This window comes from Stenella coeruleoalba (genome assembly GCF_951394435.1).
Source record: "Stenella coeruleoalba genome assembly, chromosome: 3".
Lineage (NCBI taxonomy): Eukaryota > Metazoa > Chordata > Mammalia > Artiodactyla > Delphinidae > Stenella > Stenella coeruleoalba.
Window position 1 is genome coordinate 649,840 of NC_137148.1, and position 15,889 is coordinate 665,728.

The following is a 15,889-nucleotide window of genomic DNA, read 5'->3' on the forward strand; positions in this document are numbered from 1 at the left end:
TTTCTTGTTGAGTTTACAAGTCCTGGGTCTTCTTTGTAAATGGGGTTTTAACCACCATGATGTCCTCTAATATGGTCATTTTTCTCATATGTAAAGGTTATTGAATATATATATTTAATTTTATATCCCTGCTGCTTACTGAATTCTTTGAGTTATTTTATCATTGATTCTCTAGGGTTTTCTGAGTAAACCATGGTATCATCTGCAAATAGCCATCGTTTTACTTTCTCAATTCTTATACCTCCCATTGATTTCTCTCTTCTAGTTGCAACAGTTAACACCCCCCAGATACTACAGGACAGGAGTCAGCAAACTCTTTCTTTAAATGGCCAGATGGTGAAATATTTCAGGCTTTGTGGGCCATATCAGCGGTCCCCAACTTTTTCGGCACCAGCGACTGGTTTCATGAAAGACAGCTTTTCCACGGATGGGGTTGGGGGGATATTCAGGCGGGGATGCTAGTGACGGACAGCCATGGGGAGCGGCAGGTGAAGCTTCCCTCACTTGCCCGCTGCGCTCACCTCCTGCTGTGCGGCCTGGGCACTGGGGACCCCTGGGCCATATTGTCTCTGTCGTAACTACTCAGCCTTGCTGTTGTAGTGCAAAAGTGGCTCGAGACAATACGTAAATGAACAGGTGTGGCCGTGTTCTAGTAAAATTTCATTTACAAAACCAGTGGCAGGCTATATGTCGGGGGGTGTAGTTTACACACCCCAGTATGGGATGTCATAGGCATAGTTGCCTTGCTTCCTGATCATACTGGAAACACCTAGAATTTTCCCCCATTAAGTTGCTACCTTGGGAATAACATGGACAGACACACACACACATACAACATGCACACACATGTTACCAGGTTAAGATGTATCCACAATTCCTATTTTCTTGTGTGTTTTTATCAGGAATGAGTGTTGAATTTTGTTGAAAGCTTTTTGCCATCTATAAAGATAATCATAGGGACTTCCCTGGTGGTGCAGTGGTTAAGAATCCGCCTGCCAATGCAGGGGACATGGGTTCAAGCCCTGGTCCGGGAAGATCCCACATGCTGCGCAACAGCTAAGCCCATGCGCCACAACTACTGAGCCTGTGCTCTAGAGCCCACAAGCCACATCTACTGAGCCCGTGTGCTGCAACTACTGAAACCGGCACGCCTAGAGCCCATGCTCTGCAACAAGAGAAACCACCACAATGAGAAGCCTGCGCACCGCAATGAAAAGTTGCCCCAGCTCACCACAACTAGAGAAAGCCCACGCGCAGCAACAAAGACCCAACACAGCCAAAAAAAAAGATAATCATAGGTTTTTCTCCTTAGATCTATAAATGTGGTGTATTATATTAATGAATTTCTTAATATTTCCTGATATCCAACTTTGCATTCCTGGAATAAATTCATTTGGTCATGATGTATACTTTTCTTAATGTGAAATTGAAGTCTGTTTGCTAATATTTTATTTAGCATATTTGCACCAGTAGTCAAAGTAAGCAATTTTATTTTTATTGTATTTTCCTTATCAGAATCAAGTGTCAGCGTTATACTTCTTAAAAAGAATTAGAAACTTTCCTTCACTTTCTATTTCCGAGACGATTTATGGGGCATTGGTGTTATCTGAGTTTTAAAGATTTGGTAGAATTCCTTTTTAAAACCATCTGGGCCTGGTGCATTATCCTGGGTTAGTTCCTTGATAACTTTATTTCTTCTACGGAAATCGATCTTCTAAGGTTTCTATCTCTAATGGGTCAATTCTGGTAAATTAATTTCTTGAGTATCATTTTTATTATTTCCTCACTATCTTTTTAATGTCTGTAGGATCTGTAATGATGTATTCTTTAAAATTCCTGATGTCCGTAATTTGTATTTTTCTTGATCAATCTTGCTAAGAGTTTATCAATTTTATTAATCTTTTTAAAGAAGCAATTTTTCACTTTGTTGACAATCTTTATCATTTAACTGTTTAAACAATTTTCATTGTTTTTTCTCTTATTTTAAATTCTTCTTTCCCTCTCCTTACATTGTATTGTCTCTGCCTTCTCTAGTTTCTTGAGGAGGGATTACACACTTTGTTCTTTTGAAACAGTCATTGTAAGCTTGCTGGGACTTTATGTTGCCTTTTCTGCTTATATGTAACTTGAAGTTCATCACCTCTCTGTGTTCTCATCATGATGGGGGTGCAGGTTTGTGTAGTTTTACCTATTCTTGTTGTTCTCCATCATCTTTTAGAAGTGTGGGGATTTGAATTTAGGTGGCTGCCTCGAAATCTTCGGTATCAGTCATTTAAAAGCTCTTAGATATTGATATGTATAAACGCTAATAGAAAAATCAGCACATGACATGCGCGGGCAGTTTACCAAAGAAGAAATACAAGTTATCAATGAATGTATGACATTTTTTCAATCTCATTAATAATCAAAGAAATGAAAATTATAATGATGGTAAGATAATTTATCACATAAAATTGGCAAAGATTAGAAAAAAAGAAAAAGGTATCCAGCATGGTCAAGAATTAAGGGAAATGGGTATTATAATACACTGCTGATAGCTACAAACTTCATAGAAGTTAAAGTCTCTATATGTCTGGGGACTTCCCTGGCGGTCCAGTGGTTAGGACTCCTCGCTTCCACTGCAGGGAGCGCAGGTTCGATCCCTGGTCAGGGAACTAAGAGCCTGCATGCCGTGCGACCAAAAAATTTTAAAAAAAAAAAAGGTCTCTAAATGTCTGTATGTTAAAGATTCAAATTGAAAAAGTTTGAACACCACTGTCCCGTTGCCTGAACCTCCCTTACCTCCAGCTTCTGTATTGGCCCAGTAGAATCAGACTGTTCCTACCTCATGGAGGTGATGCAGAACTGGATGAGCTGTTCCACATATGGTGCCTGACGCTCCCCAGGACCTACACAGAGTGCGCTGCCGTTTCCTGTATCAAAGTGATGATGATGATGCCAGAGGAGAGATAGATACAGATAGGCAGGTAGAATGCGCGTTGGCGTGCGCTCTAGTGGCCGCGGTCCCTCGTGCGTCCTCACTAGTGATGGTTCTGGGAAGCCTGTGCAGGAGGGGTTGGAGGGCCTGCTTCTCGAACAAAGAGAGACTTTAAGTTGAGCCCAACACAGCACATGCCACAATAGTTACAGATACAACTGAAATTTAATAATCATAAACATATTGTGAATAACATACATGAGTAAATTTAAAATCAAGGTGCAATGAGTGCATTACTGAAAAATATTTTTAAATGCCATAATTGATATAAGAGAAAAATCCTGAATACACTAACAACCATTACATAAACTGACATGGGGCTTCCCTGGTGGCGCAGTGGTTGAGAGTCCGCCTGCCGATGCAGGGAACGCGGGTTCGTGCCCCGGTCCGGGAAGATCCCACATGCCGCGGAGCGGCTGGGTCCGTGAGCCATGGCCGCTGGGCCTGCGCGTCCAGAGCCTGTGCTCCGCAATGGGAGAGGCCACAACAGTGGGAGGCCCACGTACCACACACAAAAATAATAATAAAAAATAAATAAATAAACTGACATGGTACTAAAATCCACCCCCTTTCACTCACCATCTCTTCCAAAATGCACCCAAACTGGAGGATCTTAGAGGTGAGGTGAACCAGACTTTCAAGGAATACGTCATTCTCATCATAAATAAGTGGGTCCCGAGAATGAAAAAAGAGGGAAGATTAGGTATACTTGACACCAAAATAAAGAGAGAAGCTTCTAGGCTGGATTTCCTTAAATATAAATGAATATTTTGTAAGTGAAATGAATCAATTCCAAGAGCATATTAAAAATTATGGTCAGATAAGGTTTACCGTATGTAGGCAAGAATGATTTCACCATCAGAAAATCTGTCACTGTAACTCACCACATTAATAGATTGAAGAAAATCTATGTGATGATTTCAGTAGATATAGAAATAGCACTTGATGGAGCTCAACATTTTTTCATGATAAAAATTCTTAGAAAAATCAGAACATGGTATAGAGGAGGGTGCATGAATGGGGAAATCCACAAGGTGGCATAAAGGTTCTGTTCTGTTTCAGGTACTGACGTGTCATCTCATAGTGATGGTGTATATTTTATAAAACATGAATTTGATAATCATTAGAAAAAGAAGAACCCTAGTCTTGAGCCTTATAAACCGTGACCAGGTTCCCGTGCCACCTGCTAGCTTGGCACCTCTTGCAAAATGGTCATAAATAAATTAAAAGCGGGCCTTTCTGGAGGTTATGAATACAGACCACAAAACGGGGGAGAAACGGTTGAAAAGCCGAACAGAATCAACGCTTGACTTTTTCATTTTGAGTGATTTCACAAAGGCGTCTTGGCGCCAACTCGATGTTTTGTTTCTTCTAGTCCCTGCACGGCTTTGCTCTGGTGGTGAGCGCAGAAGGGATGATATTCTACGCGTCAGCAACGATCGTGGACTATCTGGGCTTCCACCAGGTGAGCACAGCTGCTCTATCTGCTGCGGCTCGGTTCTGTTACCTTGAAAGTACGCGTTGTCGTCAAGGTTTAAAATGTCTCTGAAATCGAGCTGCTTCTTTTTTTATTTTTTTTAAATCATGGAGCTTTTGTCAGATGAGGAGCTGCACACCTAGCTTTGTCTAGGGCCCAGGGTCACAGCGAGAGGCATGACAGTGTCCTGGGCGTCCCCCGTCTAAAGGGCAGCGACTTGTGCTGACTGAGGCCGGGCCTCCCGGGCTCCTCGCCGTGAGAGGCTGGTCAGGGCCAGGGCAGTGGACCTGTCCTCATCTGTGCATTGGTGTCTCAAAGCCCAGACACGAGGTACAGTCAGGACGTAGTGTGTTCTGGAAACGCTCTTGTTGGTGTACAGATAATTCATCTGGAACGTTGCCCCAGGCCAGCCTAGCTTGGATGATTCCAGACCTTGGGGCAGAGCTGGATGGAGTCTCATGCAACACTGGGTCCTAGAAGGGTGGCTCAATGAAAAGTCCCAGGAAAGGAAGAAGGACCTGGCTTGGCCTCCGGGAGGGAAAAGAAGTCTCTCGTGAGAAATCCCAGCCCAAAGTCACCAGCCTGATGGTGCAGCCTCCCGGCTCTGGAACTTCGACGGCTGAGGTCTGAGGACAAGCCGGGCACCACAGTGGCCGCAGCTGCTCTGCCAGGGGCCACCCCCCAGACGCAGCCCTCTGCAGGGAGCTCGCGGTGCGGAGTTATCAACTCGAGGAAGCCACGGGCCATAGGCACTGGCACCCTCCCTGAGGAATTCAAGACAAAAACAGGTGGATTTGCGAGAGAACAAAACAGAACCTGGAGGAACGGAGAACAGTGTGTCTGTCCTCAGGGCCACATCCGGAGGCAGAACCTATGCAGTGATTCGCACGGCTTAATATACAGAATTTACTTACAAACTTACACTAATATAAGTTTAGTGTAAAGAATCATCGCCTAGTGACACAGGATGAGCGAGAAAGGGCTGCAGACACAGTGGGTGCAGAGGGAGCAGTGCCCGCAGGGCGGAGCCCCGGCGCCCGGGAGGAGCACTTTTCGGAGACCACGCCCCCGCCCCACCCCCCGTTGGCTGGGGCGAGGCGGCGGCCCCTGGGGGATGGAGAGTCCCCCGAGGCGCCCACCCGCTGGGACGCTGGCGAGACTGGGACAGGGGTGCTCGCCTGGAGGTCGTGGACGGCCCCGCGGGGCCGGGGTACCTCTGCCGGCAGAGGGGAAGTATCTGCAGAGCCGGGATCAGAGCCAAGCGAGGGAGCGGGGACAGGCCAGACTGGCGTTAAGAACGAAAATCTCCCTGGATGGGCCGAGCACCAAGGGGGTGCCCGAAGCTGAGGGCAGCGGAAGCCAAGGTGTGCGAGCCCGGTCCCCGACAGGCTGAGAACTGAGCTCCGCCAGAGCCCCTGAGGCCGATGGGGCCCGTGATCTAATTTCCATGAAAATCCTCATTTGAATCGTTTTCGATTCCTCCCACGCTCGTTTCCAGGTTGACTTTCCCGCCACCTGGACCCGCACAGAGTGACCGCCAGGCCCTGTCCTGGCCCCGGGACCGTCTGGGCGGCCTCGCGGGCAGCGATCGCGCGGTCACTGCCTGTGGCCCAGCAGCGGGCGGAGGCGCGGCCCCCGCGGGGGCGTGGCCTCGGGGAGCCGGCTCCGCCCCTTCGAGTCGGGGTCGCCCGACTTCCTCCTCCGCGCGGTGGGGCTGCGAGGCCGCGGCCGGGAGCCCCAGGGCGCTGGGGGCGCTCCTGACGCGGGAGCTGGGCTACCCGGTCCGCCTTGCAGCCGCTGTGCGGAGGCCGCGCTCGCACGAGGTCGGGGGCCGTGGCCGGGGTGCAGGCTCGGGCTCAGGGTCCCCTGGAGCAGCGGCCCCTCCAGGACGGCAGGTGACTCCGCGAGGCCGTGGGCACGAGGGATTCCAGCCCCAAATAGCGAAGCCTTCCACGTGCTCCCCTGGAGGTCGTGTGCAGGATCTGGATCTAGAAAAATGTGGTTCGGTCTGCCTTTTGCGTGCTCAGAATTTCTTTTCGTTCCCATCACTGTCGCCTGAGTTGCTCTGTGAATTCTCCAGACACCCAGAGCCACCTGCCTTTGGCTGTAATTCGAAGGTCTTACCAGCTGGTAGGACCTTCGTGGGAAAAGCCCTGCAGAGGAGACCTGCTTCCAGGTCTGAACTTGCTAATTGGCTCTTCTGGTTTCTTGGAACTTGGTTATTTCCGCTGAAGCGTTAGAAGTGAAAACAAAAAAAAGTTTTGCCTTTTATTATAAATAAATTGTTTCCAAATGCCATTAAATCAGGCCATGCCTCTAGTTTATGCAAAATATTTCATGAACATGTTCGGATTGCTTTGTGCTATTGTAAGCTTCTTGTGCAAAACGCCTTACGAAAAGTCAGGAACCAGGTATTTCCTGGTGCAACCTGAGTGCAGCGTTCCAGCGTCTTGCGCTTAGCGCTCTCTGAGACGAACGGGTAGGCTTTAGGTGTATATTTTAGTCGCTGTTGCCGTTTGCTGTTTCAAGATGTTGTCTGTTCTCTCGGAGGTCTGCGGTAGGGGCAGCTCGTCCCCATGTGAACCGGGGCAGATGTGAGGGTCTGTGGAAGGAATCCACGGGCATGGAGAGTGGATATGCGCCCTCTCTGCACAGAAAGTAGAGATGGTTACTGCTGGAACGAGCCGTTTGTGAAAACGGTTGTATCAGTACTTTTATCCTCAACTCCGCCAAGGGTGGTTTAGAGGCAGGATGAAGACCGCCTGACCCAACCAAAGCAGGGCCTGTTTTGTGCTGTTTGAATCATTGTTACCTACTCTCTTCCCTCCTTCTCATGTTTCCCACCATTTATTTTTCTTGACCTCATTTGTAGGAATCAGACCCCAGGAGATTAGGAAGGACGAAGGGCAGCCACACTAGTTGCTACCAACTTGGTTTCCTCACCCCAGATAACTGGTCTTCAAATTCACCTTGGTCAGCGATGTCTCCAAGTCAACCTGCCTCCTGTGCCCGTTAAGCCACAGACCCACACCTTGCGTCCCATTCGTGAATCATCTGAGGTGTGTGGAGACGGCAGACGGGGCAGCAGGGAGGCCCTGGGGTTCTGCGAGGCTTGGGGTCACCTGCTAAAACGCACCAGAGAATAACCTGGATCACAGTGCCTGTATATCAGTTTATGGTGAGACGTATCCAGCGCTCACAGGTCAGCACAATTGTTTTCCTTTAATCAAAACCGTGGAGGGGAAAATGCCATCCATCAAAGTGGGATGGAAAAACACCAGATTCCTAGGAATGAGTCAAGCAAATGATGTGCAATATCTCCACACAGAATATAAAACATTATTTAAGGAAGTTAAGGAAGATCCAGGTAAATGGAAGGGTATGCCATATCATGGACTGGAGGACTCGATATTATTATCATAAAGACATCAGGTCAAGTTATAGAATGACATTAATTAATAACACTGCCGTAAAAACCGAGCAGCTTCTCTGAGAGGAAACTGACAAGCTAATTGGGAATGCAGAGGGCGGAGCATTCCCATCGGCAGGGCGGTGGGGAGTGTGATTTTCCCTGGGACGTACAATCCCGAAGACAAGACTGCCCGTCGAGCTCAGTGGCTGAGACGTGTGGGGTTGGTGGAAGATGGACAGGTGGACCCACAGGACAGAGCGGAGGTTCAGAGCAGCCACGGGTTTACAGTGAAGCTGGTGCTGCCGAGAGGTGGGCGGGCGCTGGTCTCGTCAGTAAATGGTGCTTCGTGAACTGGATCCACGTGAACAAAATGAGTCTCGACTCCTACCTCACACCGTGCACAGTCAATGTCGGGTGGGTGGTGGAAGCTTCTAGAAGATAACAGGGCAGAGTTAGGAGGTATATGAGGACGGAGTACATAGACAGGACAAAAACTCTAAAACCCTGTCCATGAGGAGAGATTGATGAATCACGCTGTGCCAGACCCATTAAGAGAGCAGCAGGGGAGGCCAGGGAGTGGAGAAGAGTTTTGCAAAGGAATCCACCCAAGAAAGGACTCCTGTCCAGAAGGATGAAGAGCGCTGACAAACCGGCAAGACAGCTTGACGGAAATTCATGGGAAAGACAGAAGCGAGCAACACGCACACACACACACACGTCTAAAAACCAATAAACATGTGAGAAGATGTTCAATTTCATTAGTCTTCATGACGTGCTAATTAAAACCATCAAAAGAAACCATGATGCATCCACCACCGTAGCTCAAAAAAAGAAAAAGCGTTGAAAATACCAAAGGTTGGCCAGAACATAAAGCAACTGGAGCTCCACACGCTGCCACGACGGAAGTGCGTATTCGTGTGCTCACTTTGGACGGCCGTTCGGCCTTTTCCACTAAAGCGGAGGCTCTGCTCACTCCGTGACCCATTCATTCCACTCCTGGGTGTGCATCCAACAGAAACGCCCTCGAAGACACAGCAGCAGCCTCTGTAACAGGCTCAGACGGGAAATAACTCAGAGGGCCCAGCACTGAGAGGACTAATCAGTGTGGTATGTTCTGACAGTGGAGTACCACACGATGGTGGGGCTGAAACACCGCCGTCACACGCAACTGTGATGTGACACAGAGGTCACAGCGCTCCATTTACATCCAGTATCAGCCGGCAGTGCGGGGTTCTGCGCCACGACCGCCTCTGGGGAGGGTGGAGGGAAGGGTTCTGAGATGCTGTAGGGGTCCTGATTCCCGACTGGGTGGTGAAGCTGCGTATTTATGACGTGGGCACTTTTCAGCCTATGCGTTACGCCTGAATCACAAAAGTGTGTTAGGAAAGCATGGCTATGGGATGTGCCCTTGTAACCATAGAGCTACCAGGTGAGGTGGGAGCCTCTGGTGAGAGGGAGCCTCCAGGTGAGGCTGCCAGCTGCCAGGCGGGTGAGAACCAGAAGGTGCGGCAGGTGCCACCAGGTCTCAGCAGGAGGGAAAGTCAGGTGTGCCCACGTCCACCATGAGTTGGTCCCCAGTCACGCCAGACTCCCTGACGCTGGATAGCACTGACCGAGGACCACCGTCATTTCTGACCTCAGGGTCCTGTCGTTCCTGTGAAAACAGTGTCTTGGGCTGGGGGGCGCACAGGGGATAGAGTCGGGCCTTCGAGTTACGATCATACTCATTTTCTGCCTTTCTGAGGCTACCCGTTTGATGTCCGGGGGCCAGTTACAGGAGGACCTCATCCACTCTGGGTGGGGTTACCTGTTACCTTCTAAGGAGGTAACGTCATTTGTGAAGTCTTCATCCTTCAGGCACTTTTCCTCCATCTAGTGTTGCAGGGATCCAGTTGAGAAATGATGGAAACTCAGAAATGGACCAGTTGAAGAGGTCACAGACAGCACCTGGCGGGCTGGGCTCCCAGGCGGGTAATGAGTGATGCCCTTCAGTTAAGAGAGGGTAGTGGGGAGATGTGCTCCAGGCTCGTCATCTGTCGACACTCTGCGGACGTTTTTGCCGACAACAGCAACCGTTGAGTCTAATGAAGCCAGTCTTCGTAGCCCGTGGCAGTGGCCTTTGTGCCCCAGACCGCAGTTTCCCAGCATGGACCTGTGGGTTGGCCTCTGCGTTCGGGGCCCGAGCAGGTGGGAGGATCCAGCACCAGAGAGAGGGCTGTGGACTGGTGGGTCCTTGCGGCGTCCTACCGGGGGTGGTGGTGGTCAGGACTGGAGGTGCTGGCCTGGCCCCCATCTCACCTGGTGGCCCCCAGCTCACTTCACAGGGATGCTTTCTTAATTAACTTTTGTGATTCAAGTATAACAGGCTGGAAGGTGACCAAACACAAACGCACAGCTTGGTGAGGTTGGAGTCAACTTGGAAAAGTGGGTATCTTGACCCCAAGCGACGTTTGGTCTCTGAGTCCCCGACCTGCCTCTGAAGGCACCGCCTGGCCTGGGGGGCACCCGCAGTGTGCCCGGCTCTGCGCCTCGTGAGCCGGGTGCCTAGTGTCCAGGCCCTGTGGTCACGTCCTCCGGGGAGGGACTTGCTCTTCACAGGTGTGACTTGCCTTTGACAGATGGGGGAGCATTTTCGCAGTTATTGACACTGGAATAAAGTGTGGCGATTCACTCAGGGTAAGGCTAAGATGACTGTTGCCATGTTCCAGACGGACGTGATGCACCAGAACATCTACGACTACATCCACGTGGACGACCGCCAGGACTTCTGCCGGCAGCTGCACTGGGCCATGGACCCTCCCCAGGCTGGGTGTGGGCAGAACCTGCTCTCAGAGACAGGTGGGTCTTGGGGGCCCTGGTCCAACTCAGACACGGATCACCCCCTTCCTTCCCATCCAGTTGGTGCAGTGTGGATGCCCCCTCCTCGGAGACCTCGTCCCGTGCCCCGCCCCGCCCTCCTCCAGCCCCGCGTGGCTCCCTGGCTCCCGAGTGCCCCTGCATCTTGGGCTGCTGCTCTGTGCCCCCCGGGGCGTGGCGTGAGGCCGAGAAGCCACGGTACTTGTCTCTGGTTTTGCAAACTCCCCCTCAGACGCACGTCTTCCAGGAAATTCCTTCCACTCACTTTAGATTTACCAGAAAAAATCCCCCAGAGACTGTTGTCTGTTCAGGGACGTCGCCCCCTGGGAGCGAGAGCCCCTACAAAGTCCCGGATCCGTGGCCCCTGCCCACGGGACGCACCGGGCAGGCATCCAAGTGCCCAAGAGACTGCAGAGCCGACGGGAGCTCGAGGGGAAGGGCGGCGTTCATCTGGGGTCCGGAGCGGGGGAGGGAGTGCCGGTCTCCCACGCGTCTCCCCACGCGCAGTCCGTGATTCGGGAGGACTTCGCCGCACACCTTCACGCAGCGGCATGAGTTACCCCGTAAAGTTAGAGAAGAGTGCAACCCCGGGTGCCGACACAGTTTTATAGGGCTCAGAACCAAAAACCCTGAACTGGGCAACAGTCTCACGTGTGTTCGTCACACACGCGGTTGTACCAAAATGCCGTTTTCGAGGGCAAAGACCTGACTTGGTCAGGGCGGGAGGGGTGCTCAGGGACAGGTGTCAGTTCGGGGCAGGCGTGTGTGTTATGTGCTGATAGCTCGCTGTTACATTACGAACTTGCTTATCAGAGTGTGTTTCCGGTTTCTCCCTGACCACCACCGCCTGTGCCAACGCGGCCAGGAGAGGACGCCGTCCTGGGGAGGCTGCTCCGGGCCCAGGAGGGGGCCGCGGGCTGGCCCACCGAGTACTCGGCCTTCCTGACGCGGTGCTTCATTTGCCGCGTGCGCTGCCTGCTGGACAGCACCTCGGGCTTCCTGGTGAGTGAGCGGCTGCTGGGCGGGAGAAGCCAGGGGCCGGGGTGCTGGCGGCACGCACGCGGGCTCCGGCCTTGATGTGGCAAGGCTGAGTGACGGCGGGTGAGTGAGAATGAAGTGGGAGGTCCGCTGGGGCGGATGAAGCACGGGCAACCCCCTGCGCCCCGCTGCTCATCTCTTATTCAGGCAGTCAGCTGGTTGTCCAGAAAGTCTTTTGTCCTGATCATACTTTGTTCTCAGTTCTGTGGGAAACTAAGATAGTTTTCCCTCTGCGTGGATGTAGGTAGATTTTACTGTACAGTGAGGCAGAGATCAAAACCTAAGCTGAAGTGAAGCTGTGTCAGAAGCACCGAGTAGAGGAAACAAGCAAAAGAAATCAGTTTGCAAAGTGTCTCATCATACTTTACTGCGAGGTGGGTCACTGCACGTGCACGTGCGGGAAAGGGGTCCGGCACGGGCAGCGGAGTGCCGAGGACAGGGCAGTGGGCAGCAGCATCACGTGGCCTCCGGGCTCACCACAGCTACTCCTGAGCCTGTGCAGAGCCTGTCCACACCCGGCAGGTGGGGCTGCCCACGGGAGCCCGTTGTCGAAACTTCAGGAATATAGAGATCCAGCTGATAGTAGCTTGGCAGCTCGAAATCAGCCATGGTGGGAATTTTTACACCGAAGAAATCGTCAAAAACTAAAAGTCAGGGCTTTTTCCCTCTGGAGAGCTGGATGTTAAAGATGTCCCAGCACCGCTGCCCTGACTGCGCCACCAAGCATGTGACCATCACATAGCAGGTGCTCTGCAAGCATTTGTTCACCCAATAAAGTCGTAGACAAATGGAGGGATGGACAGATGGATGGGTGAATGAAGGGATGGTGGATGGAGGGAGAGATGGATGGACAGATGGAAGGATGGAGGGAGGCGCGAATGGACAGACGAGGGATAGGGAAAGAGTGCAGCCATCCTGTGGGCTTATTCCTCCATCCAGGGCTGGGGCACCCTGAAGTCACCTGTGAACTAACTCAATTATAGATCAACTCTTCCATAATAGCGAGATCTTTTATTTTCTTTTATCACAAACTCCAGAGTTACTTTCTGGCTTTTTAACTCGCACCATGTGCGCTCCGGATAAACAACTCAAGTTGTCCCTAAGTTTTATCACCATGAATGACAATTGTCAATGAATGACAATTTGGAAGTGGACGGTTAATGCAGAACAGTCCTCAGAGATGATCTGCTCCAGCAAATCCTCCTGGGGGGCTGCCTGGTGGCTCCGGCCAAGTCCATGTACATTCACACCCCGGAGTGAGGGCTCGCACACCCTGACACCCATGAGGGCACACATGAGAACACACTGGAAGGTTAGAGGATGTTACGGGGATGCTAGCGAAACCCCGAGTCATTCAAAGGCGGTAGGGAGCGCCTGTCCCAAGGGCCAGCGTGGAAGGCGCGTTGGTTCATGGCTCCTCAGAGACTCGGGATCAGAGCTCTCTGGCTTTCTGTCCCCGGGAATGTGAGCTCCACGGCCTTTGACCGCGTCGATGATTCACTCTGTGAACATGCCTTCGCTTCTGTCTTTGAAACACCAGACGATGCAGTTTCAAGGGAAACTAAAATTCCTGTTCGGGCAGAAGAAGAGGGCCCCGTCGGGAGCCGCCCTGCCCCCTCGGCTCTCCCTGTTCTGCGTCGTGGCGCCCCTGCCTACTGCGGTGAAGATGCAGAGTGTGTGTCTGAGGGCGAAGCACAGGGTGGACGCCTCGGCCACGCCGGACACCAAGTGAGTCAGAGCCCCCAGCAGCCGCGGTCCCATCCTGGTGGTTCAAACACAGCGTCTCCACACTTAGTATCTTCTGTCTATCCCTCCTTCATTTCCAGCAAGGAATGTAATGAGAAGCTTGTTGTTGTTGAAGTTACTACATCACGTAGGAAGCAGCTATTAGAAAAAAGAAAACCTTTCACTGATACTTGTGGACTGTGGCACAAACACTGCTGCATCTCTTCATGCCTAAGCCCTCCACTTACCTGGGCCCGTGTCCCCCGTGCGGGACGGGAGGCCGGACCGCAGCCTCCCTGCCTCTCTCTGCGTGCCCTCCCTCAACACCAGGCCCGCCGCTGGGGCACACGCTGCAGACAGGCGTCCCGCACACATCGCGCCACCCCGCGACTTCTTGGCTCTCCAGAGTTAGGTTTTCTGGGAGATTCCTGTCTGTAATTCTAGGGATGGGCTAGGTCTGTGTTGCATGGGTCAGGTTCTGGGAGAGATTAAGATGCTGTGCGCGTGCAAACCGTGTTTCCCGTGGTGCGAGGGAGACCCCGGGGAAGAGGAGAGGCGTCTGAGGTCTGCCTTTCTTCTTCCTCAACACCCTCCCCTGTGCCGCGACCAGGGGCAGAATGTCAGGAGACCTGAGTCTGCAACCCGCTTCTTTGTCCTTCCTCAGTGCCCAGGTTCCCCTTTGGCCCCGGCGCCCGCTCAGATGGCCGGGCTCTGAGCCCCCTGCGTCCCCACTCCTGCCCCGGGTTTGCAGGCGGAGCCGCGTCTGCACGGCCTCTGGGTCTCGCACGCGCCGGCTCGTTAAGACAGCAGTTTTCTGGAGCATTTAAAAATTAAATACACATGCCTTCTTTTTTACAAAGGCAGAAGATGTTGTAATATAGGAGGAAGGAAAAACAGAATGCCCGCGGGGAAAAACTCTAAAAATAACTGATGAAGCAACTAAAACGTGAGGTGCGACAAAGCACGTCGATTACGCTCGACCACACCTACGCGTGTGTTGCCGGCGAGACGGCTCTGCCGCACCTGCTTGCTCCCCACCACCTGGGCTAACGCTGGGGAGAAGTACCCTCCACCTGCCTTTGCCGTCTCAGAGTTCTCTGCTTTCGAGCTCTCTGGCTTGATGATGGTAACTGGGCCCCACACGATGAGCTCTTCTCTTCTGTACGTTTCCCCAGCCGTACAAACGAGATGGAGGGAAAATCGTCCCCTCCTATCGCTTTTCCTAGAGGCCCTGCTGCCCCCCGGCGGCCACGCGGGGAAGCGCAGGTGTGCGGACGGCACCCCCAGCCGGGGCCGCGCAGGAGCCCTGAGCCTGGGGCGGTGGGTGCGGGCTCCCCGGCTCACCTGCCACTGCCCTGGGCGGCGTGGACACCTGGACGTCCCTCGGAGGTCTGGCGAGGGTCTGTGCGGTGAGGGTTAGGATGCTGCCCACAGAGTGACCGTGCAACGAGTACTAGACACACATTGTACAGAACATCATTAAAACTCGAAGAGAGGACGAGCCAGCCAACATTTTAGGAAAGAAGCAAATAGCCTCTCTCGACTTCAGGTTTTCTGGAGCTGAATTCGGCTCTGACCTGAATTCGTAACCGGCCTCGGTGCCTGCGTCATGCCCGTTCCCTTCTGAGCTCAGAGGCTGTGAGGAACTAACCCGGGAGCCCGAGGCCCAGGAGGGTTGCTCCGGAAGGGACGTCGTGGTCGCTGGAAGGCATTTCAGGTCCTTCACAATTTTTCCTGAACGGGACTTTGTGATACCCCCTCACACCTAAATGTTCACAGGCTCTGTGTGTGTGATCTGCACCCCGCTAAGGGTGACACTCCAACCTCATGTCTCTGTCTCCATCTCTGTCTCCGTCTCCACCTCTGTCTCTGGCTCTGGCTCTGGCTCTGGCTCCTACACAGACGCCCAGAAGATGGAGAGGTAGGGCCAACTGCAGTGCAGGAAGCTCTGGCTTGTGGCGCCGGTCGGACGGGGTTTGAATCCCATTCTCGTACCTGCTATAGGGGCAGCTTTAGGCAAATCACTTAACACCCGTGAGCCTTGTTTTTGCTTTTGAAATATGAAGAAAATATGATCTCCCAGGATAAGTTGCACATTGCCTTAGGATCTAAGATTACAAGATCTGTGAGACGTGTGTGTGTGTGTGTGTGTGTGTGTGTGTGTGTACACACTCCCCTGGGGCGATGGCTCAGTATCACTAACTTAGTACTCATGATGACTTTGTAAACTACCGCAAATAACGACTGCAAATCAGAGGAATCTGTATTTCCATTCTGACCACGCAGAAGAAAACAAATGCACTGAAAGTCATCTTAGGCGTATGTCTGCTTTCTGAAGGAAATTCATTAGTGCTTCATTGGCCTGAAAGGTGATGAGAATTGGAATTTTCAGCAAACCTGTAAC

General features: G+C 52.0%; 1 protein-coding gene across 1 annotated transcript in view; it reads left to right on the plus strand.

Annotated features, from left to right (window-relative positions):
* AHRR (aryl hydrocarbon receptor repressor) overlaps positions 1-15,889 on the plus strand; it is a 60,926-nt gene that overhangs the window by 41,869 nt on the left and 3,168 nt on the right. Inside the window, exons 4-7 of the mRNA XM_079918019.1 lie at positions 4,353-4,442; positions 10,575-10,704; positions 11,588-11,724; positions 13,301-13,488. Coding sequence (XP_079774145.1) covers positions 4,353-4,442; positions 10,575-10,704; positions 11,588-11,724; positions 13,301-13,488 — 545 coding nt within the window. The remainder of the gene's footprint in view (positions 1-4,352; positions 4,443-10,574; positions 10,705-11,587; positions 11,725-13,300; positions 13,489-15,889) is intronic.